At 32.1% G+C, this 25,836-nt stretch overlaps 2 protein-coding genes across 5 annotated transcripts in view; one reads left to right on the top strand and one right to left on the bottom strand.

Moving 5' to 3' along the window:
- The first annotated feature begins 1,077 nt into the window (after positions 1-1,077).
- LOC132739344 (large ribosomal subunit protein mL44-like) lies at positions 1,078-18,067 on the top strand. Its single transcript, XM_060727042.1, has 10 exons — positions 1,078-1,236; positions 5,923-6,070; positions 8,543-8,629; positions 9,904-9,995; positions 10,696-10,771; positions 11,339-11,423; positions 14,231-14,302; positions 14,717-14,836; positions 16,393-16,504; positions 17,592-18,067. The coding sequence occupies exons 1-10, from the start codon at positions 1,125-1,127 to the stop codon at positions 17,762-17,764; spliced, it is 1,077 nt and encodes a 358-aa protein (XP_060583025.1). The 5' UTR covers positions 1,078-1,124; the 3' UTR covers positions 17,765-18,067.
- Positions 18,068-20,134: 2,067 nt separating this feature from the next.
- LOC132739343 (ankyrin-3-like) overlaps positions 20,135-25,836 on the bottom strand; it is a 70,020-nt gene continuing 64,318 nt past the window's right edge. For all 4 annotated transcript variants that reach the window (XM_060727039.1, XM_060727038.1, XM_060727040.1 and 1 more), the window contains one exon: positions 20,135-25,005. In XM_060727039.1, coding sequence (XP_060583022.1) covers positions 24,858-25,005 — 148 coding nt within the window. In that variant the 3' untranslated portion in view covers positions 20,135-24,857. The remainder of the gene's footprint in view (positions 25,006-25,836) is intronic.

Below are 25,836 nucleotides of genomic sequence, written 5' to 3'. Positions count from 1 at the left end.
GCAATCTATTTTGAAATTTGTACTTGAAAAAAAAATTTTTGCCCTGAATATGTTATATGTATATATGCTAATAAAATAACTGAATTAATTTATGTTTTTGTCCATTATTTTATTTTATTTCTATATTCTTATTGCATGCTTTACCGGTGTATTTGTGTAAAAATTGTAAATGGATTATAATTGGATAATTTAAATGGCAGGTATGTACAACTTTAAATATGAAATATATTTTGATACAGTTATGAAATACTATTATTTTAAACAACTATAACTGATCACTTTCATTAAATATGTTATATCTTGCCTATACATAATGTCTCTTTAAAGAAAACATGATCATGAAGCATGATAATATTTCTTGTCGGTACTATAGGCATGAAAACATTTCTTGTCGGTAGACATGAACACATTTCTTGTCGGTACAGAAATATTGCCTAAATGCAGGATATTTTGTAATCAATGACAACGAAATGTTTTAAAATTATTTATTGAATATAGGCTGACAATAAATTATTTGAACACATTTAAAAACCTACGCAATAATGAAAATTTCTTGTCAGTATCCGCGAATATTCTCATATCATCATTCATTAATGATGATATTCTTAATTGAATTAGAAAACATTTAACATAATAATTATTATTTATAATACAACATAATCTTAATAAAAATAATTTATGATTTAACACTTATACACAAATTCTTAATGTAATATCAATGATACGAAGATGGCCGAGTTCTTGACGGTGAGAAACTGAGACTGACTTCTTGTCGGTATAGATATTTGCCTATAAACATGGTTCAGAACGAATTTATTATGTTTTTTATGTAAAAAATATTAGGAATTATTATTTTTAAATGATGAATAAGTGAAATTAATTCGTATTTTCCTATTTTTACTTCTTGTCGGTTCTTGTCGGTTCCTGACGGTTCTTGTCGGTAATTAGGGAGACCGAATAATGACCGCATTTCCGTATTTACGTAAGTGAAAAATGATAATAATAGCGGACATTTTTAACCCAAATGCAATCACGGTCTTAATATTAATTGTTTTGTTGAGGTAATTTTGTTTTATTTTAATATTTCTAAACAAACAATTTTTACGAATGTGCGGTTTGAAAAAATGGCTTCTATCTGCGGATCGCTTGCCCGTGTGCACACTAAAAAGGCACTTAGTTTTAATACCGGACGTTGTCTGTCTTCTTTACTGGAGCACAGATGCCCCCTTAAACAGTGTAAGTATTTTCACCTTTTGATTTTCCAAAAGCTTTTAGATTTACCGTAAAAAATTGCGAGTTTCTAAAAACTAGCATGGAAGTCGTCTGAAATTCATTTTGGGACAAATAATTTGTAAAACAGGGATCAGCCTGGATTTTCAGTGAGGGATGTTGGTAAAGAACAGCGGGATAGCTCAGTTGGTTAAACCACTGATTATCACTCCTGTGGTCCCGTGTTCGATCCAGGGTTACGCCCTTGCTGTGATTGTTTTTCCAATTTCATACATGCCATAACGTCCCGGATGTTCGGGACAGTCCCGGAAATGAGGTGTCTGTCCCAGAGGTGTCCTGTAGATTATTTATGTCCCGGTCAAAAAAACTAAAATAATCTACTTTGAAGCAAGAAATTTTACATAATTTTTATATAATTTTATTGTCAAGTTTTTATAAACTAGTCTATTACACTAATATCTACGGAAGTGTCCTGGTACCAATTCATATCATTCTATAAAAGAATAAACTCCTACGTAGGAGATTAAAAAGCCTAATTAAGAGTTTGTAACTCCTACATAGGACTTTATAACTCCTACATAGAGGAACACTTATAAAGTCCTACGTAGGAGTTATAAACTCCTACGTAGGACTTTTTAACTCCTACGTAGAACTTTATAACTCCTACATAGGACTTTGTAAGTCCTACGTAGGACTTTGTTAGTCCTACATAGGACTTTGTAACTCCTATGTAGGAGATAAAAAAGCCTAATTAGGAGTTTATAACTCCTTTTGTAACTTCCGTTTATAACTCCTACGTAGAGGAACACTTATAAAGTCCTACGTAGGAGTTATAAACTCCTATGTAGGACTTTTAAACTCCTATGTAGGACATAGGACTTTAAAACTCCTAATTAGGTTTTTTTATCTCCTACGTAGGAGTTATAAAGTTCTACGTAGGACTTTGTAAGTCCTACGTAGGACTTTAAAACTCCTAATTAGGTTTTTATATCTCCTATGTAGGACTTACAAAGTCCTACATAGGAGTTATAAACTCCTAATTAGGCTTTTTTATCTCCTACGTAGGAGTTATAAAGTTATTAGTGGCCAAACACCATGAAAATTACCGCTCAATATGAGGTGATGAAATCTACAAGATTCAGCGAATGTTTCAGGTAAACGACATGGCAAATGGACCTTTCCGGTTTTTCGTAGCGGAACATTTAGCCACACATTTTCCATTCATTGCTAGGTCAACTGCTCACAAACAGTATCACAAAAATAAGCACGTGTTCTTTTGTGCAAACCAAGTCAACCAGTGGCTTTGTTTTTATGCCCCCACAATGTGGGAGCATATAGCGTTGCACTTGTCCGTCCGTCAGTCCGTACGTCTGTCCGTCCGTCCGTACGTCCAGAAATCTTGTGAACGCAACTCCTCTTAAACCGGATGGCAGATTTTGCTTAAACTTACAGGGATGAACAACCTTAATGTGTAGATGGTAGTAAAGGAAGGAATTTTCGCTGCGACCAAATTTAAGAGAATTATGGGCCTTTGTTGATTTTTTCACTATATACTATGTAGAAATTTTGTGAACGCAACTCCTCTTAAACCGGATGGCAGATTTTGCTTAAACTTACAGGGATGAACAACCTTAATGTGTAGGTGGTAGTAAAGGAAGGAATTTTCGCTGCGACCAAATTGAAGAGAATTATGGTCCTTTGTTGATTTTTTCACTATATACTATGTAGAAATTTTGTGAACGCAACTCCTCTTAAACCGGATGGCAGATTTTGCTTAAAATTACAGGGATGAACAACCTTAATGTGTAGATGGTAGTAAAGGAAGGAATTTTTGCTGCGACCAAATTTAACAGAATTATGGCCTTTAGAGTCATAAGATTGACAGAACAGTGGCGTGTGGGGGCATCCGTCCTATGGACACATTTATAGTTTCTCACTGTAGCGATTGGATAACAAGTTAGCCAATTTACATAAACTGTAAACACCGGAAAGGTCCATTGTCATTACTTCACATAGCTTTATTCTATTCTGTGACTGATTGAATTAACGTAAATACTTAGAAAAGATAGAAAAACTGCTAATAAATATTGACATTCTGTCTTTTGTTTATGGTGTCATTAAGTTTGCAAGTTGTAAATACCATTAATATAGGTTGTATGCCACTATATAAATTAGAAAAAAATATGTTTGCTGATCAATGCCCCACCTCCAAATGAAAAGTGTCTAGGAAATGAGTCTTAAAATTATGATATGTACGCCAATTTTCAAAACAACCTGTGGCTTACTGAATGGGAAAATATAGAATGTTAAATCAGAAAAAGGGGGAACCTAAAATCAAATTCCAAGAACTGAAAATGAAATTGACCAACACATTTTATAAAAAAAAAATAATTTCATTTCAAGTTAACATGCATGATACATAGCAGAAGCTATCTATAGGGACAGATTTCTGTCTTCTAGCTGATGTAAGTCAGATGCTGTTAACAGAGCTCCAGATAGCGTGCGTATAAGCGTAAAATACGCATAGAAAATCTAAAACTAGCATCACTTTCAAAATTCATGCGTCAAAGTTTTGCACAACAAAATGAAAATACGCTCGTATGTCAAAATTTATGCGCGAAAGAATAATAGTGTAAACATTTGATATGTAGAAAGAAGATGTTTTGAGCATAAAAATACAATATATTTCCATTTTATTGCATTGAAAACTAAAAATTCAGTTGTCAAGAACGCATGTTAAGGAAATACAGAAGGGAGGTAACTCCCGTACATGTAGATCAACCTGTGAAATTGTTGATAAAATTTGTGCCAGATAATCATCGTAGGAGTTAACACAGTATTAAGTTTGTTTAGGCATCTATTGACATGCTTATGCCTCAATATAAACAAAAATATATTTCAATTTCTTTCACTTTTGTTGTTGGAACAAAATAACATGTTTTTTCACCTGCAGTTTTGTACTCATATTTTCGTACCCAGTCTACAGTTACGGACAATTTTCTCTCAGACCAATACTTTTTTTTTAAGGAAAGATAAAAAAATCTTGTTTATTTTTCTTTAATTCTAATTTCAACTATAATTGTTCAAACTGGAGTACATGATAAGGTACATGCCAACAGAAATAAAGAAAGAAAAAAATTGACTCCTAGAAAATAAAATAATTTCAGGGCTTCCACTAGTGGAAGTTTGGGAGTCATTTACTCCTTCATTTTGGCCTGTGACTTCCGAAAATCAATACTTTTCCTTCTTTACCTATATAATGTGACTTTCAATATCAGAGATTTTGAAGTCTTTGACTTCAAAATTTTGAAAATGGAAGCCCTGATAATTTTGCTGTGTATCCTAAACTTGAGTTCCAGTATACTCTGAAGTCTGACTTTACATGGCATGTTTTGTATTGTTTCACATTGAATCAGTATTTAATTTGTAAAGGTTTTTCTAAAAAAAAAGAAAATAAACAAACAAACAAACAAACAAAAACAATAAGTTTAATTTGTTTATAAAAAATGCAAAATGCTTTTTTGACAGATTTTACCCCTTAAGTTTTTCAGAATTTGCATTTTACCCCTCACTCTAAATTTTGAGGGGTAAAAACCCCTTGGCCAAAAAAATTATCTGGAGCTCTGTGTTAAGTCATGGTTCTGGTTACAGGTAAGGAAGAACGCTAGGCATTTTAGGGGAAAATATTATAATTTTTAGGGGAAAATATACCTATTTTGGGCTAGGGGAAACAGCCTTTATTTGGCTGTAAAATACAGTGAAAAAAATCACTGCCTTGGGATCTTTCAGAGACACTTTCAGTGTTTCCCACCTACCTAGAGGTGTACTGGTAAGAAATCCAGGTAATCCTTGCATGTATCAGTGCTGTACACTGGGCATTTAAAAGAACCAAGGGGTCTATTCAATAATGGTTCCTGGATTCCCTTGTATCTCATAGCTGTCTCTTTAATGTATACAATGTATACCTGCTTAATAGTGATCGTAAATGATTTTAAAGCAGTATGATGTTATCATGTAAAGGTAGAAGAATGTAGGACAAAACCTCACACATCAAAACCACACACCTCAAAATTTTACAGAAAATGTCCATTTATCACCCTTAAATATTTAGTTTTTGCTGTGAAATCAAATCCAGCCAGGGACTTGGGATTTTTCATTGAGGGAAATATCCAGCGAGCCTAAGGAATCGTCGGTGAGGTCCTGAGGATTTCTTTCAGTTTTCCACCTGTAAAGCTGACCTTGGTGTGATATAAAATCAGCCCCCCAAAAAGTCATAGTGGAGCTCAAAACACATATAAATTTCAAATAAAATGTATATTTGTCAAACCTATCACATGTACTCAAAAACGCTTAACATAAGATGTTTTGTAAAAAAAATCATATTTCAACATCTATAATAATGCACAAGATAAAAATATTTGCCTGAAAAAATACACACACCTACTCTCAAAATCACCATGTATTTTATTCCATCATAATCCTTTTGTCCATTGACACAGAAGATATTATTCTCCATGATGATAGTCAACTTTAAACTTTAACATCAATTATTATACATGTAAAGAATGCTGGGATTGACAAATGTACATTTTATTTGGAATTTAAATGCATTTTGAGCTTCACACCCAAAGTGTCGGTGAAAAAAATTTCTTTAAACATGTTTGTATAGATAATCTAATTTTCATATTTCAGCAAAGTGTCATTACAGTGAAGTTAAACATCAGTATGCCCTCGAGACTGCTATCTCACGCAGAAAAGTTGCATACCTTAAAGAGTTGTATCATAGAAGATTAGAAGTTGGTCCTGAGAAAGAGAGGCATCCTTCTGTATATGGCTGCTGGTAAACAACACAATGACACCTGTGTCTATTCTGAATTTATTTTACCAAATAATTTAATAAAAATGGAAATTAGAGACCTGATTATTCTTAAACTTAAGGCCTATGGTCTGTCTGATGCCTCTGCTAATCTCATGCAAAGTTATTTGTTTATAAGACAGCAACAAGTAAAACTAGGTACAATCTGTAGTGAGTGGAATGAAATAAACAAAGGGGTTCCACAAGGGTCAATTATTGGTCCCCTCTTATTTAACATTTTCTTAAATGATATATTTTATTTCATTAAAAAAGGTTCTGTATATAATTATGCAGACGACAATACCCTCTCATTTAATCATATTAATGTGGAAACTCTCAAAAGCACAATACAAGATGAAAGTGTTGTCATGATTAAATGGTTTGAAGACAATCTTATGCAAGCAAACCCTGAGAAGTTTCAGACTATATGTATAGGCAAACAAACCTGTAAAAATGTGTCAAAATTCCAGATTCTTGATGCCACTATTCCTTGTGAATCTCATGTAAAACTTCTAGGTATTGAAATAGATTCCCTATTAAATTTTGATATTCATATGATATCTCAAATGTTTGTAAAAAATCAGCAAGACAAATAAATGTATTAACCAGACTATGTCCTCTACTTAATCTGGATGCAAAAATTCTTATATACAAAAGTTTTATCAGATCCAACTTTAATTTCTGCCCTTTAGTCTGGCATTTTTGTAGTAAGGACAATACAAACAAGTTGGAAAAACTTCAACATAGAGCTCTGAAAATTGTTTTTAATGACTATTCATCAACTTATGAAGATCTGCTTAAACTGACTAATATGTCTTCACTCCATATCAGTAGAATTAAACAACTCGCTATTGAAGTCTTTAAATGTCTTAACAGCATTTCTCCTAAGTATGTTCAAGAACTTGTTAATGTGCGTTCATCAAATTATAATTTTAGATACCAAAAAACATTAGATGTACCTAAAGTACGCACAACCAATTATGGTAAAAAGAGTTTTCGCTTTGAAGCATCTAAAATCTGGAATAGTTTATCTAATGATCTAAGATGTACATCTGACTTAAATGAGTTTAAACGACTAATTGAAACATGGAGTAATGACAAGTGTGCCTGCTCTATGTGCATCTAATTGTTTATGTTCTATTTTACTTGATTCCTGTTTTTTGCTTGTAAATAAATTTAGTCTTTTCCTTGAATTATGTACTATGTATCTGTATATATGTAAAACCCTGTTATACTACCTTTAATAGATATGATTGTATTTTCATTGTAAATGCTCAGATCTCATTACTATGACTATATAAATTAATTGTATGTATTATTATCTTATGGTGTCTGTTTATTTTTGTTTCTTTGTTTCTTATTATTATTTTCTATATTTTGTTCATGTCGGATACAAGCTTAAAGCTTATGTTTTGTACTGTTTAGTGTTAACCATAACCGACTATAAATCAAGTTTGTCTTACTGTCTTACTGTCTAGAGGTTACTGGAAAGACCCAAAAGGGAATTTATTAATTTTGAAGTTTGAAACAGACTTAGTAAAATATCTTTGTAGAATTTTGTAATTGTAAATTTATTGTCATTTATAGTCTTTGCCAAGACTTAGAGATAATATGATTTATCATCATCAGATTTTAGTAACATGTAAGTTAATGTACTAATATCATTGTGATTAGAAGTGTTCAGGTTTACAAGGCCATTCTTTTTCAATGTCTGCCATTTATAAGGCAAGGAAAACACTGAGCATTTTATTAAAAATAAATTAACATTTATTAATGTAGAGTTAACTTGAAGTGATGAATATTCAGGTTAAAAATTATTAAGATGACTTTTACCTGTTTAATATGTGTTATTACTTAATCAAGCTGTCATTTTTGGAGCTGTTGATTATAAAATTTTAAGAATAGCAAGATTAAAAACAGTTTGAAGTTAACAACAAACAGTATAGAGATTAATCAGACTGCATCCAAACTGGCCTGGCTCTATTTTAATGACATATGCTTACCTTTTATTGGTTCCAGCCAGTTATGGGTTAATATATATATATTTTTTTTTTGTTAGTGAACAATTCTTATTGAGCATAATTATGTGAACAAAATTGCATGTTCAGAGACTTTTTTTGGCAGGTTGTTTTGACATTATGTCCCAAGGCATCTCTAACTTTAACTAACATTAGGCTGATATTTACACTGTCAAGTTGAGATAAAATACTTACAACTGTCTAAAATATAAAAGTCTGCCCCATTCCTTATAAATTGAATGTTATTTTTAAATCCAGACATTATCATAGTAAAATTGTAAACATTTAATATGACAAATGTAAAGTTGCTTTGAATTTTACCTGAACAGTCGATGTTTACTCATGGATAGGGATAATGTCACTTTAATTTAAAAAACTAGTTCACAAATTTAGCAGCTTATTGTGAAGATGATATCTTGTGTTTTATTTATATTTACAGGAGTCATGATGCAGAGATCTTTGCCTTTTCACAAAGACTTGGTGAAAATTTTGATGAAAATCTCTTGAAAGAAGCCTTTGTTCAGCGGTGAGACATTCATTATAAGAATCTTACATCAGCTGCCAGTACAGACCAGAATATCTAGCTTGAGGGTAACTGTTTACGGTGGTAATGAGGCTCTGCCGAATTTCTGCTAAACAGTTTACCGACAGCTAGATATTCCTGTCTGTGAAGACAGCTCGTGTTTGATTCTTTTTCTTGCATATTACAAATAAATAATATTACAAAAAGAAATTAAGAAACTGATATTTTCATTTAGCTAATTTTTTTTTTTTTTTATAGTAGCATATGAATTTACAACTTTATTCATGGACGTCATCCTAAGAACACAATTCATCCATAAAAGGCGCACAGTAATGACGTCATTCAAAGCACTAGACTTGTCTTACATGGGGGTGTAAGACAGATTTTTCCAGCACCGGTGTAAACAGTAGATAATCCTGTCTGATATGCAAGAAAGATATATATTTATATTTTTTTTTATAGTAATAGTGTAAATGATAAATTTTTCAATATCTTTGATTTCATTGTGGTCCATTTTGATTTATGAGAAAATTTAGAATTGTTTTTATAAGGTGAAAACATCCAAGAGCTTGAATAATATACTCAAATCTAATAAGCTAAATATCATGTATTCTACAGCTAGATAGTCTAGAAACTTGATTCTAGTGGTCTACAATTTCTTTAAACAACATCTCCTCCTACACCACATGATGGATTTTGACCAAACTTTAAAGGATTGATCCTTAGGAGATCATCTGCAAAAATTTACATAAATGGTTCAAGACTGATGTATAAGTAGGTCACAGGAGCTTAGAATAGACTATAAGGATAAGCTCTCTAAAAATCTTCTCAGAAAGGACAGTGCCCGGAGCTTAGGTATTTGGCATGAAGCTTCACCTTGTGGCTTCTACTAAAGTTCTATAAATCATGCCACCTTGAAGGTCACTTAGTTTATATAGACTTACATAGAAAAAACAATTAATATATAAGTGCTTGTGTGAAATTACAATGCCAAGAGCTAGATATTTATCGTGAAGCTTTCTGTAGCATACATCTACAAATAATTAAAGTTATGCAACCTAAAGAGAAAAGTTATAACAAACCTAATGTGACTTCATTACTGGCTTTACCCTTTTCTAGTATGAACCTCAGGTGAGCAATCCTGGGCCATCATGGCACTCTTGTTTGAAAATTCAATAATTTCTGAATATTTGGGTCTTTAACCCTTAATCTTTATGCAGTACAGTAAAAGCCTTTTTTGATGATAAAGCCATAACTTTTCTGATTATATTCAACAGATCATATGTAGAACAAGAAGCTAAAAAACAGAAGGACCTTGGTTTAGATACAGAAATTGACTTGAGAGACAACGTTGAACTGTCAGAGAAAGGTTATCATTATTATATTTATAAAAATGTTACCATTTTTACCTTGACTATTATATTTATGTAATAGGGAGAGCTATCCTCCTCACCTTGGTGCCGGTGTCAGCGTCTGTGTCACACTTTCGGTTAGTTTTTCATACCACCCCATTTCTTTCCTATACCCTTTGAGGTATTGCTTTGAAACTTTGTACACAAAGCAGCAGTTAAAATACCCAGTCTGGTGTGTGTATTTGCGTTTATTTATACTCGCCACCGGTTGCCCATATGGGCGAGTCCTCCAGAAGAGTATTAGTCATTTTATTTTTTGGAGGATAGTGCAATTACAGATACAGAAAGATGCCCCAATTCCAGAAGCTTCTCCTGGTTCTTTAGCGTGCCAAGTGTTTAAGCACCCATACACAGGACCTCGATTTAAAGTCTCATCCGAAAGACTGATTAGTAATTTTAGTTGGCCAGCCCGGGAATCGAACCCACAATGTCGAGATTACAAGTCTCGCGCTCTAACCGATTGAGCTATGCGGGCTGGCTGATCCAGTCTGGGTGGTATAGGTGATAATTAGTTTTCAAGTTTTTGACAGTTTGAAATTAATATAAGTCTTTGATCATTGTATAAAGTCAGTGGTTGGTGACTGGAGTCCAAGATATTTGTGAGGCCCATGCCTATGTGTAATTATATTTAACTTCAAAATTTTTATGTTATTTTAGGTCAGAAATTAGCAAGCAGGTTTATAAAGGCTTACCTCAGATATTCCTATCCACAGGCATTCGAAGAAAAAATATGGTAAGATATAAAACCCAGCTAAGTCTTTATAAGCATTCTTTATTGTAAATTGTGCTTATTTTAACTACTATGAAAGTCTGAAATGTAATCTTGTAAATTAGTAAACTGAACATTTCAAGTCAATTTCTTAGTCTTCATTCAATGTTCCCAAGATGTTGTTGTTGTGATAATTTATTCTGTAAGTCATGCCATGTATGATAAAATACTGATTAAAGTCTAACCTATTAAGATTGAACATTTCTTATGAATTCTGACTTTACTGTCAAACAAAAGTAATTATTATTAGTTATATCAAAGGTTTCTCTAACCTGGAGTATTTTATCATTTCTGAAAAACACACATTTGTCGTTTAACTTATATTTCTATTGTTCATTGATGGATGTCTTTACTTTATACATGTACTATCAAATTGACTAATTCAATGATGAAACAATTTGTGGCACTACAGTTTGTTCAACAGTTATGATAACAAATTATGTATACAAAGCAGTCTGTAGTTAACCAGTTATATATGTATTTATTTATTTTTACAGCAATCTGTATATTTTATTTTATATTAATTTACAGTGCTATCCATGACTTCCTGATGTCTAATGAGACATTATTACATGTTGGTACTAACCTTGGTTTACGAGAACTCATGCAAACAGCTGTAAGTTACTATTTATTTTGAAGCTTTCCTATTTGAAGAAAAGGGGATATTATCCTAATTATTATGCCCCCCTTCGAAGAAGAGGGGGTATATTGTTTTGCTAATGTCGGTCTGTCTGTCGGTCCATCGGTCTGTCCGTCGGTAGACCACATGGTTTCCGCTGATTATCTTGAAAAGTATTTATCACAAAGCCTTCATATTTCACATAGTGATTGGTCATAACTAGTACATGACCCCTATTGATTTTGGGGTCACTAGGTCAAAGGTCAAGGTCACAGGGACCTTAAATGTCAAAATGGTTTCCGCTGATTATCTTGAAAAGTATGTATCACAAAGTCTTCATATTTCACATAGTGATTGGTCATCACTAGTAGATGACCCCTATTGATTTTGGGGTCACTATGTCAAAGGTCAAGGTCACAGGGGCCTTAAATGTCAAAATGGTTTCCGCTGATTATCTTGAAAAGTATTTATCACAAAGTCTTCATATTTCACATAGTGATTGGTCATAACTAGTAGATGACCCCTATTGATTTTGGGGTCACTAGGTCAAAGGTCAAGGTCACAGGGACCTTAAATATCAAAATGGTTTCCGCTGATTATCTTGAAAAGTATGTATCACAAAGTCTTCATATTTCACATAGTGATTGGTCATCACTAGTAGATGACCCCTATTGATTTTGGGGTCAAAGGTCAAGGTCACAGGGGCCTTAAATGTCAAAATGGTTTCCGCTGATTATCTTGAAAAGTATGTATCACAAAGTCTTCATACTTCACATAGTGATTGGTCATCACAAGTAGATGACCCCTATTGATTTTGGGGTCACTAGGTCAAAGGTCAAGGTCACAGGGACCTTAAGTGTCAAAATGGTTTCCGCTGATTATCTTGAAAAGTATGTATCACAAAGTCTTCATATTTCACACAGTGATTGGTCATAACTAGTAGATGACCCCTATTGATTTTGGGGTCACTAGGTCAAAGGTCAAGGTCACTGGGGTTTTAAATGTCAAAATGGTTTCCGCTGATTATCTTGAAAAGTATGTATCACAAAGTCTTCATATTTCACATAGTGATTGGTCATCAATAGTAGATGACCCCTATTGATTTTGGGGTCACTAGGTCAAAGGTTAAGGTCACAGGGACCTTAAATGTCAAAAGGGTTTCCGCTTATTATCTTGAAAAGTATTCATCACAAAGTCTTCATATTTCACCTAGTTATTGGTCATAAGTAGTAGATGACCTCTAACGATTTAGGGGTCATTAGGTCAAAGGTCAATGTCACATGGGCCTTAAATGTTAAAATAGTTTCTGTTGATTTTTCCATAATTGAACAATTCCATGTACCAATTTTTGGCAAGTTTCTGTAATAAAATTACCAATTATGTGAGTCAATTGCTAGAAAGGGGGGTATATGTGTCGTTCGACATTCTTGTTTGAGTAAATGTCTTGCATGTATGTATTATCTCTACAACACTGGAAGTATATTCACTTGAAAACTTTATAGGGATGCCAATTTTTAGCAGATCTGTAGAAATCCACTGATTTCGAGGTCACCAGAACCCGTTTTGTAAACGATGTAAATCTCTATCTCTGAGTTTGCCACCGTCAATTATCTGATTGTAATATTTAGACAGTACCGCTTTTGGGAAATGTTCAGTTATTGTTGCTATTATAGTAAGCCAATGAACGATAGTGTTACATGTACCAACCAATCGTAACCTGGCATCTTTCTGTAGTTGAAGAAAGAAAAACAAAATGTCTGCTGATTAGCAGAAGTGATATTTGGTAATTAAAATGTTTGATAAAGCACTAAAAGAAAATGAATTATTGGCCATCTGATAAGTTGAAAATGCAGGAGCTTCCAGGGGCTTTGCATCCTGCTCCCCCACCAGGGCTCTGCCCTGGACCTGCATGGGGGCCTTGGATTCATTTTCTTCTCTTTTTTTTCTATAATTACCTGTTTGAGGTGATAATTATAGGTTACAGACTATAATATAAATATCTTACTTGTTAAGTAGTGTTTGCTTAAATAAAGTCAAAGTATTTGTAAGTTTTACAACTTAAATTTTGGGAAAAACTTACATTAAATAAAATGTTTTTTTAAACATAGAGAGCTTTTGTATTTTTAACCCTAAATCTGCATAAATTTGGTGTCTAGTGCTGTGTGGCAGCTGAAAAAAGTTGTCCAATACTTTACTTTAGTGTTGTTATATTTTTCTGGTCCTTTGGGATCATTGATTCCAGCACTTTTAAGTGTTGAAAATTGAGTACCGCTCAAGCCGGTGTTTGGTGCATGACGGATTTTTTTCATAATCCCTCATGCACCGACTCCATCAAACCAATTCTGCAACTTTCATGTAATATTGTTGTGATTAATGCTTCAGAGGGATCACCTTTCTTCCAGATTTTTGCCCTGCTTTTGAATGTAGAACAGTTCATTTGAAAATTGGGGGATTTCAGGAACAAAATATAAAAATTGTACAACTATACAAAAATACCAATTGTACAGAGTCTAGTACATGTGCAAGGATTGTGTAGGCTGTTTATGGCTTTAATGGCACCAAGGGTAATTACATTTGGTTCCAGCAGGTTATGGATTGAATATTTTTTCACTTCATTTGCTTTTAATTTTCAATATCATTGAAATAATTGAGCATGCTGTTCTCTTTGACAGAACAAAAAATGATTGTTTTACTCATTATGTATTCTATTCTGTTCTGTTTTGTTTCATTTCATTAATTTACATTACATTACATTAATTTACATTACATTATATTAATTCACATTACATTACATTATATTACAGGAGTACCCACCAGAAGATGACAACTATATTACCACATTGCTTGCTGTCATTGGTGCACTGCTAGAATCTCAGGTATTTTCAGTTTTATTGGTGCACTGCTAGAATCTCAGGTAATAGTAATTTCAGTTTTATTGGTGCACTTGGGTAATAGCAATTTCAGGTTTATTTGTGCACTCAAGTAATAGTAATTTCAGGTTTATTTGTGCACTTGTAATAGAAGTATTAGAATACTTGCATCTTTAAACATGTTCAGGTCTTTTAATGTCCAGAGATGTATTTAATCTCATTCAAGAATGCTTTGTCAATACAAATTGATTGAATACACGTGTAAGTACCTTTGTAGATTTATAGTGGTGCTGAATCAATATAAATTGATTGAATACATGTCTAAGTACCTTTGTAAATTTATAGTGGTGCTAAATCCTATTAAGATCATTTTCTGCAGTGCCTTTTCTTAATAACTTTGATAACTTATGTAACTTTTAGGGAGAGCGTACAGCAGAGATGTTTGTGTTAGACTTCATCATATCTCAGTTGATAGGAACAGACATCAATGAAATCTGGAGAGTTGATAATCCAATGGGTATACTTGCAAAATTATTAAAGGTAGTGTAACATTACGATTCTTGTTATCTTGTTATGGCTGGTTCAGGGCATTGTCCGTCTGTCTTTCTGTTTGTTTGTTCACAGGCAGTTGGTTTTCACATAAATATATTCTGATTTAGGAATTTCTTAAGTGACATTATGTGTAATCAATAACCCATATGACTCACATAAATACCATAAATATCTTTCAGAAATTACCGGTTATGTTCAGTTTATATTTGAAGAGTGGGGCAGTCTTTCATATTAAAGGCAAATTTAATATTTTACCTAAATATTTGTAATTGTCAAATAATGTTTAATCGCCATTAAAATAGTTAGTGTTTTGAAATATACAAATAATTTATCTCAGCTTAACATTTGAAAAAATAGACTAAAATGTTACTAAGATGTCCAGTTGTTCTTGAAAGACCACCACATAAAATAATTTAAGTTTTATATGTATAATTTGATTTGGTGATCTTTCAAGAACAACTTAACATATAGAAAAACTAACTTCTCAGAAAACTGTTTGACTTTGATTTACCTGCCCCTGTCTAACTGTTGTTGGTTTAAATCCCATGGAATACAATGAAATTTGTGATGTGAGATATTTAGCACAGTAAGTTCAGTTCTTCCCATGTGCATGCATCATACCTGAAATAATAAGCCCTGTATGAGGATTTGGTCTTCTTTTACTGGGCCAGAAAGGATGTTGTATGAGTTAGATTGTACCAGTATGACTTATTTCAAATGTATTTATATAAGCTTGTTTTTGAAACAATTCTTTGCAAATTATATTAATCTTTATTTTTAGCTCGACTATTCGATAAGAATAAGTAGAGCTATTGCAGTCACCCGAGCGTCGGCGTCGGCGTAACCACTTATGTTAAAGTTTTTGTAATAGTTCAAATATTTTCAAAGTCCATAGACATATGGCTTTGAAACTTTGCACACTTGTTCACCATCATGACCCCAACCTGTAGACAGGAGGAGGTAACTCTATCAAGCATTTTGACAGAATTATGCCCCTTTTTCGACTTAGAATTTACGTTAAAGTTTTTGTAATAGTTCAAATATTTTCAAAGTCCATTGACATATGGCTTTGAAACTTTACACACTTGTTCACCATCATGACCCCAACCTAGAAACAGGAGGAGGTAACTCTATCAAGCATTTTGACAGAATTATGCCCCTTTTTCGACTTAGAATTTACGTTAAAGTTTTTGTAATAGTTCAAATATTTTCAAAGTCCATTGACATATGGCTTTGAAACTTTGCACACTTGTTCACCATCATGACCCCAACCTGTAAACAGGAGGAGGTAACTCTATCAAGCATTTTTTTTACTATCAAGCACTAAGAATAGTCGAGCGTTGCTGTCCTACCGACAGCTCTTGTTAAGTTATCCTGTGAGTGATGTAATATTAACAAGTTTGTTACCAGAAAGAGGCTCAAACTTGTGTTACCTTCGTTGAGAAGCAGCAGACACATTTACCACATAGCCTACCATACCTTGACTGACAACGAAGTGAAAACAAAAATTGAATAATTTTAACATGTAACTATTTTATTACTAGGAATCTGGTAGAGGGGAACCAGAGTCCAGACTGTTGTGGACATCATCAAAAAACTCTCTCATGCCAGTGTACCATGTTGGAATTTACAGTGATAAAAAGCTGATTGGAAAATGTAAGGCAAAAATTATACATGTATTCATAAAAAATAACACTTATATCACTGCTTTTTTTGTTGTGTTAGAAATTTTAAATAAAGTTTTTCATATATATGCTCATTTTTTTTTTATATAAAAAAACACTTATATCACTGGGTTTTTGTTGTCAGAAATTTAAAAAATAACCAAATGCTTTTCATATATATGCTTTATATTTTGTGTGATTGGACTTCATACAATTTTTGTCATACAATTCAGTCATATATGAGGTATGCTCCAGAAATGCTCAAGATTAAGCCAAAGACTCAGTAATATTTATTAAAAGATCATATAACAAAGTAATATTTATTAAAAGATCATATTACAAACACTATAATTATTATTGTGTGAAATATCCCAGTATGAATACAGTAAATATTACAACAAACACATTATGATAAACACTTGCATATTCTTAGCAAGCATTGTAATATACATCATATAAGATGTTTCTGAAGAGTTGACAAACGTTTATAAAAAGCACTTTTGTCTGGATGCTTTGATAAAGATGTTTTCAAATAAATAATCATTTAAACAACAAATTATTTTAAAAAAAAGTTTTGAGGTCTAAACTGGATAACCCTGTTTATTTCATGTTGATTCTAACAGTCAGATGACATGATATTTAAGTATGACATATTTTTTTGCAGTTTCCCATCCATTTATTGTAACTTTTCAAATAAAAGAGCCATTTTGTATAGAGCACTATGGTGTATTATTAAGATTTAAGTCAGATTCTGTGAGTTGTAGCAATACCATTATTAAGGCAGATTTAAATGGTATACTTGATGATAAAAAAATAATATTGTACATTTAAATAGATGAAACATTGAACTTTACACAGATATAAATTTAATGAAAATGATCAGATTTATAAACTGACTTGTAAATACTGTGACTCGGAGCTTGCAAGTAAAACTTCTTGGTTTGCTACAGTTAATTTATTGAAAAGAATTCTTAATTTAAAAGGTATGCTTGTACCGATCCTTGTGTCTGACAGCTTTGATAAAAGTTACTAAAAAGTGAAGATTTACCTGTTTATTAAATTCATCCATTTCTTTTCAGCACCAGGGGAGTCTAGTGTCATAGCTGAGGAACTAGCAGCAAAGGAAGCCCTTAAACATTTCATGAAGATGGAAGATAGCAGAGCACCATTAATGTTTGGTGATGAAATAAAAGATATCCAATTAGACTATAATAAACTGAACAGGAGTGTGTCAGATATAATTGGCTCTTGATAAAAACCTTTAACTGTTTAAAAAAGATTCTTTTTTTACTTGAGAGAGAGGTCATTAAAAAAATTGTGATAACTTTTTGATTTAGACCTTTGAATCACAATGGAACTAGAAGTTTATTATTGTTTCTGTGACCATGAAAACTTCAAGCTAGATGCACTGATTAAGAAACTAAGTGGAATTGTGTTCTCTGTATTAAAAATACACTTATGTTGAGTATAAACAGTGGTTCAGTTAACAATCATTGAAGCTTGTTCGTGGTTTTCATTTTACATTAATCACAGATCAATTAAATTATTTAAAATCTGTTTGTACTGGATTTTCTTTGTCATTTTCTGACAGGATAATTTTGAGTCAAGAACTGCGAGACTGTCTGACTTGACTGGTGATGTACTTGTAGTACATGTTTTACTATATTTCCCCGTCAAGTAAATGTTATTTCTCTGGCCAAGTGTATTAGGTTGTTGACTTGCCCCTCACCACTATGGGTTTGAATCCCACCTTGAACTTGAGATTATTTTATATGAGAAGGCTATCCAGCTAAGTTAAGGAAGGTGTTTGGTTGAACACCTACAAATATTTGCAGAACGACCCCTAAATACACTGGCATCACATTGTATGAAACAACCATACTTTAGGAATTTTATTGGCCTTTTATAACAGAATTGACGAAAAATGATTACAACGCTGATGATGTGATGCTAGTGTGTTAAGGGATTGTTTTGCACATATTTGTACATGTTTAAACAAAAATTATGCAAAAGTGATGTCCCCTCGACAAACTATACAGAAGTGTTTGCATAAACGGCAATGAATTACATTGTTTGAGAATAAGTTGGAAGCGTACATATGTGGGCTCCCGTCTCACTAGGTGTTTCCTGTAAAACATTAAACAAAATTCAGTCATAAACTTACCTACAACAGCCAACGGCCATTTATTTATCAACAGCTTCTTTGTCGAATACTCCACCACTGCATTCTTCATTTTAAACTTTACCTTCGTAGTTCTAAACTGTTGGTGAGCCGTAAAACCAAACAAATGAATAACAGTGAATCATTTACTTATTGAAATACAAATTTATGCCAAGAACTTTCAAATGTCACAATTATACATAAATATATTAATGTACATATACAAAATGGTTTGCCCATAAATTGTTACAACATTATCAAGGACACTCCCCTAATTTCATAATTTTCAATGAAAATGTTCAGAGTCATGGACTTTGGATTCTTTCATGTGAGGAAGCTTGTGGAGCGTCAGTGGTTCTACTCTGGTGTCAGTTTGTGCCTGAACTACTGTATGAAAGGGCTCCTGAGGTCTTCCTCCACCAGTAAAATTGGAAAGTTGCTGTATGACCTGTACTGTGTTGGTACGATAAAAAAATATTCTAAACCTTGGTTCTTGGATATACTATACCTCATAAAATATACCTTGATGTCAGAAAACGAGATTCGATTAGTCACAAAAATGTAGCCTCTTAACAGGCATGAAGTGGTTTGAAAAAGCAATCTAAAATTGGTCTTTCATGTGAATTGATACACCTAATTTATGATGCAAGATATGCATGAATTGTTTCTTTTACTTTTCCACCTCTGTAATAAAAGAATTGTAAATTTTCTGCCAGAGCATTTTTATGCAAAACATGGTCAAACGTTAGTTTCTGTTTTTCTTGGCTTGGAACAGAATACATTAATTTATGAAACAGTTCTCCAAATATACCTTCAATAGTTCTATTGACAATGAAAAAAAACTAACCCATTTACTGATACTGTTATACAGTTAATAGCCTGGGTTACTGAGGATGATAAAAAATAAATGACATAGTGCACCAAATCTCCAATCTCTAACTGTTTCAACCCCAGCTTAAAATAGAGGTCCTGTAGGTTTTCCCTAAGATTGCTATCTTAGATTGTACCTTTCATTTAGTTTTAAATTGCACTCAAACAGAAGAGGACCCGGAGGAGCACTAGAGGTTTTCCTCCACCTGTAAGTGGTAGAGGCTCATAGGGAAGACTGGGCTTTCCTAACTATGTTGCCTCTTTAAATAAAGTCTTTATTATTATTATTATTATAAGTAAAGCTAGAAAGTTGCAGTCATGTACAGAATGTATCTATAGTTATAAACAGAGTATTGACTCTACAGCAGGGCAATTATTTACCCCGGTGACAAGATTCATGGAACTTTTGTAAAATAATGCATGGAGGAGCACCAGTGGTTTTCCTTCACCAGTAAGTAAAGCTAGAAAGTCACAGTATAAATCCACTACTGTGTGGGTGCAACTTAAAACCAAACGAAAGGTACAAAATTGTTAAGGACTTGTTGGTAAACATTTGATGAATAGGTCTATAACAAAGTCAAAAACTTATATTTGTTAATATTTTCTTTAATAAATATCTTCTCAACAAACAAATTCATATTCAACAACAGTAAACAAACAACTTCAATTAAGACAAGTAATTAGTTTGAACAAACATGGCATTTTCTTTACAATATTTCAGTCACAAATTGGCAAGCAATTATCCTAATCAGACTTTCTAGTTTTCATCTTCTTTTTTTCATCAACAACAACTCAACAGTTCAGCTATTGTGAAAATATTAGTAATTTACAGATGAACACATGTAAAACAATACAGAAACACTTCTAAAGAAGAATCTAAAGGGCCATTTAATCAATATCTTGATTAAAAATACAAATCAAATAAATTATCCCTGACCAATTTTGACAAAATATAAGCACAACAAGAATATACTTGCATATAATCACAAAATAATCTATGGAAGTAATGACATATCTTAACATCAATACAAAACGAAAAGTCTTTGTATATCAATTTACTGATATCATTAAAACAGCATCCTTCCACATTCTTGTTCACTTTTACGTTGTTTTTTTTAATAATAATTGTTCTTATCGCAAAAATATTAAAGTATACAAAATTAACCATCAATCATCTATAAGCTACATTTTTATATACCTGGACAGTGACCACCTCAGGGTTTCATAAACCACATTTAGTCTAAGACACTATCAATAAAACTACATGTAGTCCAAAACACTATCAACAATTACATTAGTTACTTAATGTGTTAAAAATTACAGAATAAGTTGCTAGTCTATTATATATGGTAAAAATATTATTTCTGTCACTTTTAATTTCATGGACAGTGCTTAAACTCTGAGTTTTTTGGGAAAAAAAACAAATGTTTTATACTCATCTGGAGGCAAACAGTTTTAACAATACAATACATCTTATATTTAAATAAAATAATATTAACATTTTTCACATAATTTATTTTAATATCAAATGGTAATTTCAATAACAATCCTGCTGATTAAACAAATTTAACTTAATAATGCACCAATCAATTTGAGTGGGCCCCATCCCTAAGGAATAGTAGGACTTTGAATTTTCAAACCCTTGGTAAAGGCCCTTCAAAAAAAGACAGATATTAAATCCCTACATTTTACTCTATAACAAAAACAAGATCAGTTTGGGGACACTAGCACCTGTACTGCCTTGAGGTTATGGTTGGGGTTACAATTCACTGCTGTATAACATTCATCAATATTGCACTTATATACCAACATCAAAACATGTAATACAAGAATCCATCAAAAAGAGCATCTCAAAATATATGGTTAATTCAAGCACTTAAATAACTCTGCCTGTCTCGAGGTTAGGCCAACAATACAATAAAATATTAAACAGTACAGTATATATCGAATCTAAAATGAATGTCTTCTAAGAAAGACTTGCATTAAGTTAGAAAACACACCCAGCAAAATCAACATTTAGTTTATCTTAAATCTGTGTAATATAAAGAAATAAATACATGATTGGTTTATAACATTTTCCTTACGATCAAAAGTTGGAATGAACAAGTACATTTGAAAATCCCTGATTATATGTAAAACACTGTATAAAATTTTTCATCACATTTTTTTCTATTAAAGACAATTATTCTCATACTGTTACACTGAAATCACTTTAAGTTACAGTATTGAAGAAAAAAGCAATGGCAAGTTACACAAATCAATGAGGTATAAATTAACCTAATAATGTTTAAACATTCTCACTTATATGAAAAATAATTTCCTCCAATTTATAGTTTGATTATACTTTGAACTGTGAAAGTGACAACAAGGTTAAAATGAAATTGACACTGTAATAATGTGGTAAAAAACCTTTCATATTTACATGAAAAGTGCAAAATGGGAGTCTCAGAAAAGCTTTTTGAAATAAGAGGGAAAATGTATACTTTCAGCTTTTTCCTGTATTTATTATTTGTATATTATTAGTTGTGAAGATTTTCACTGGATCAAATGATTGTTTGCATATAATGGCTTTAGTTGTATTTCAAACTATGTTTATATACAGCCAGATGAAACTGAATGAAACAGGCTTTTAATAGATTTATAAAAAAGATTACCAAAGTGTATACAATACCTAAGCTTTCAAAATGTTAAACAGTAAACATGATATACATGTATTTTTAATGATATGTTTTCAAATATTTTACATAATTTTACAATGATATTGATCACTTAGTGTAATAAAATAATTTATTATATACCTTTTAATTTTCTCCCTAATATACATGCATATCTTGAAGGGCAAGTAAGCTTCAACAGATAAAAAATTCTGTATTATGTTAGTGACAAATACCGTACCATATATGGAAGAGCCAGACTATTTTTGACGTTGGTTCCGATCTTCGATGTGTATAACATAGCATTTTGAAACGTGAACCAAAATTATAAAAGGCATGACCTGTTTTGCCAAAATTACGTTTTCATCCGTCAGTCATAAATTTATTTCTTGACAGCTAAATTTCATTTTCTGAAATTTCTTATAGAAGTGTAGTATAATAAAAATCATTTTTACTTTGAACGAAAAGGTATATAATAAAAGGAAAATTATGTTGTAATAGCTTTCTGAGGCTACGCATTTTGCTACTCGCAACATTGGAAAATTGATATCTACTACAAATTGATAGCTATTACAACATAATATTCCGTATGTATTGCACATGTACAGTTAAATGCTAAAAGGAAATCAACAGTTTTTATGACATCATTTGGCTGAACATCTTATGTTTGTGTCTTCATGTACACAGTAGTTGAAAGATTAAATAATAGATAAATATGTCCTATATTGGCTGAAGTGTTATGTGTTTACACTTGAAGTTTATAGGTTTTGTACCTAATATTTAACACTGCACTAGAGAAATAAAGAATCAATATTGGTATTGGTTTTAAGTAACTGGTTTTTACTTTCCTGAAGTCAAATTATCATTGGTTTACTTTCAGTAACAATTCTTGTTATCATTTTTTTTCTTGATTGATTTTAGATATAAAGCTGGCAAGAAAATTTTCTGTTGTGAAGGGAGTAAATCCTACATCTAAAAATCAAAGAAATATGTCAATGTGAAAAGTAAGACAACTGCTGTTTAAATATTAAAAAAAAACAGAAACAAAAAAACAACAACAACACTAAAAAGATTGCCATAAGATAAAGTGACTTTCTTTTGAAATTAAAATATTCATGTATGAAAAAGACAAGTCCAAAAAGAACTGCTGAGATATACATAAAAATCTTCATAAATAATTAAATATACTGAACATTTAATCTTTATATCAAAATTAAAATAAATTCATAAATTGGCAACAACCATGTTTATAAATAATTACATCACAATGAAACAGGATGTAGCAAACATGAAGCACATTAAGGTAAATATTAACAAAGTTCATCAGTTATTGATCATTCAAGAGCCATTATTAAGAGGGCTTCATTATAAGTTTGAATATGCATGTTTGAATACATGTAAAACATTATGCAAAACATTATGCAAAATAATAATAAATAAACAACAAAAGAAACAGGTTGTGGTACAGGCTCTTTCAACATTAGGTTAAGCCCTTTTGAGTTTAATGGTTATCTATCTAAAGTCTAGAATCAATCACGAATGATAACTTAAATTATCTAGCAGACACTGTAAATAGAAACCTACTGTCTTTAGTGAACCATATACTGTATATCAGGACTAGAATTTTTTGTGCACATCAAATTTCGGGATCTTTAGCAGTAATTTAATTTTAGCACCTTTGCTTTACCAGATTCTGTTTTTCACATTTTATTTCTGCTGACAAAGTAACATCACTCTATTTTACACATATTAAATTTTATTTACAATTTTTCTAACAGGCAAGCATTTGGTATTATTTTATCTAACCTTATTTTCAAAGCAGCATATGCCATTCATGCTAATTTTCATGAAAATTTTAATATTGCATTTAAAAGTAAAATATTGTATAGCAAACAAAGAAAGTAATTTACATACTGCAAATGGCACTTATAATCTTTGTAAATAACTGAAGTAAAGTAGAAAATCCAGTTACAAAAACATGCAAATTTCTTCTATTAAATTTGACTTAATTTTAACATATCTACTTCCTGCGATATTTAGCACCCGCGAATATATCAAAAATTAGATATTCACACAAAAAACACCTGATATACAGTACATTATTTTATCAGTGATATTATAAATAAGTTAAAATATCTAAATATTTAAAACCAAATTTCTTGGATACAAATTGTTTTAATCCACCATTATGGAGCTCTCGCACGCCTTTCCCCAGTGTTACCACAGGTCAGATTATGGGACCCTATCCCAATGGCATAAAATCCCAATTGAACTAATATTCTCAATATCAAAACTGACAAATTTGCTAGAGTTCATTCCAGTATGGTATCAGATAGATGTTTGCACACAATTCATTGTCAAATTTTAATGATTTTTATGCTTTGAATGACATTTGCATTTGTTGGAATAAACAATTTTGCACAAATCAAAATACTATGCCAAAAGAGCATGAAAGTTGTTTCGAAAGGTACCATATATTTTTCCCAATTAAGCAATTTTACAACGCAATAATTCCGAAACTGGGCAAGGTACTTTTCCCCAAAACGGCTAGGTAAAGGCCTGTCTCATTACTTTAGCATGTGTAAATGAACCTTTATAATCAAATACAGTCAATACTGTTCAATATAACAATGAAATCTTAACAGTAATATATTTTTTTTCTAAGTATCTTTCAGCGTGTTATACAGATCGTTGATTTTATCAAAGCTTATAACAGTCTCGCCTCCTCTACTACGAACTGATGGTAAAGACTCCTGCATCTGAACACTAACACTGCTCGGATACGCATCTTCAGGTGTTGGGGGCTGCCTGTAATGAATGTCTGAAATTCTAAATAACAAATAATACAAAATTTTGCCATTTTTATCCCATATTATTTTATTAAAATGTTCAGAAGTATAATAAACTCAATTGTGAAACATGTTTTAGCAGCTTATGAGTTAAATGTGTTAAATAGAAATATAAACAAGAGCCATGTCAACATGGCCATCCCCCGCCGAATGTGTTTGCTCATTGGAAGAATGTATATGTAGTAGAGCGGAATAATTCTATTTTAAGAGGTCTTTTGGTAATGAAAACTGATGGCTATAGTGATTACAGATTTGAAACCTATGTGAATACTGATGGCTGAAAATAACAAAGGGCAATTACTGAAAAATAATGCAGGGTAGGTTATCATTATTGTGTGCTGCATCCCTCCTCAGTAAAGTCTATCCACCTATGAAGTTTCAAGTTGATACCTCAAATACTTTTTGAGAAAAAATTAAAGTATGAAAAAGAACAAAGGGCAATAACTCAAAAATTATAAAAGGTAGAGTTATCATTCTTGTGCAGTGCACACCTCCTGAGTCAGAGATCTATGCACCTATGAAGTTTCATGTTAATATCTCATAGGCTTTTGGAGTTATGCTCTGGACAAAAATCAATTTTGAAAAATAACAAAGGGCAATAACTCAAAAATCATGCAAGGTAGAGTTATCATTCTTGTGCACTGCACTCCTCCTCAATGAGGTCTATCCACCTATGAAGTTTCAAGTTGATAACTCAAATACTTTTAGAGATATGCTCCGGACAAAAATGTCGGACGGAAGGACGGAAGGTCGGACGGACGGACGGAGACTATTTCTATATCCTCCGCCG

Source organism: Ruditapes philippinarum, unplaced genomic scaffold (assembly GCF_026571515.1).
Source record: "Ruditapes philippinarum isolate M1 unplaced genomic scaffold, ASM2657151v2 ctg607_1_1_1_1, whole genome shotgun sequence".
NCBI lineage: Eukaryota > Metazoa > Mollusca > Bivalvia > Venerida > Veneridae > Ruditapes > Ruditapes philippinarum.
Note: the sequence above shows the minus strand (reverse complement) of the source record. Positions and strands in the feature narration are given on the sequence as shown.

Excerpts from the sequence above, each read along its gene's own strand:
- LOC132739344 (XM_060727042.1), top strand. The coding sequence starts at position 1,125 with ATGGCTTCTATCTGCGGATCGCTTGCCCGTGTGCACACTAAAAAGGCA. Across the intron at positions 6,071-8,542 it reads CCTTCTGTATATGGCTGCTG|GAGTCATGATGCAGAGATCT; the intron begins GTAAACAACACA and ends TTATATTTACAG. Across the intron at positions 11,424-14,230 it reads GAGAACTCATGCAAACAGCT|GAGTACCCACCAGAAGATGA; the intron begins GTAAGTTACTAT and ends ATTATATTACAG.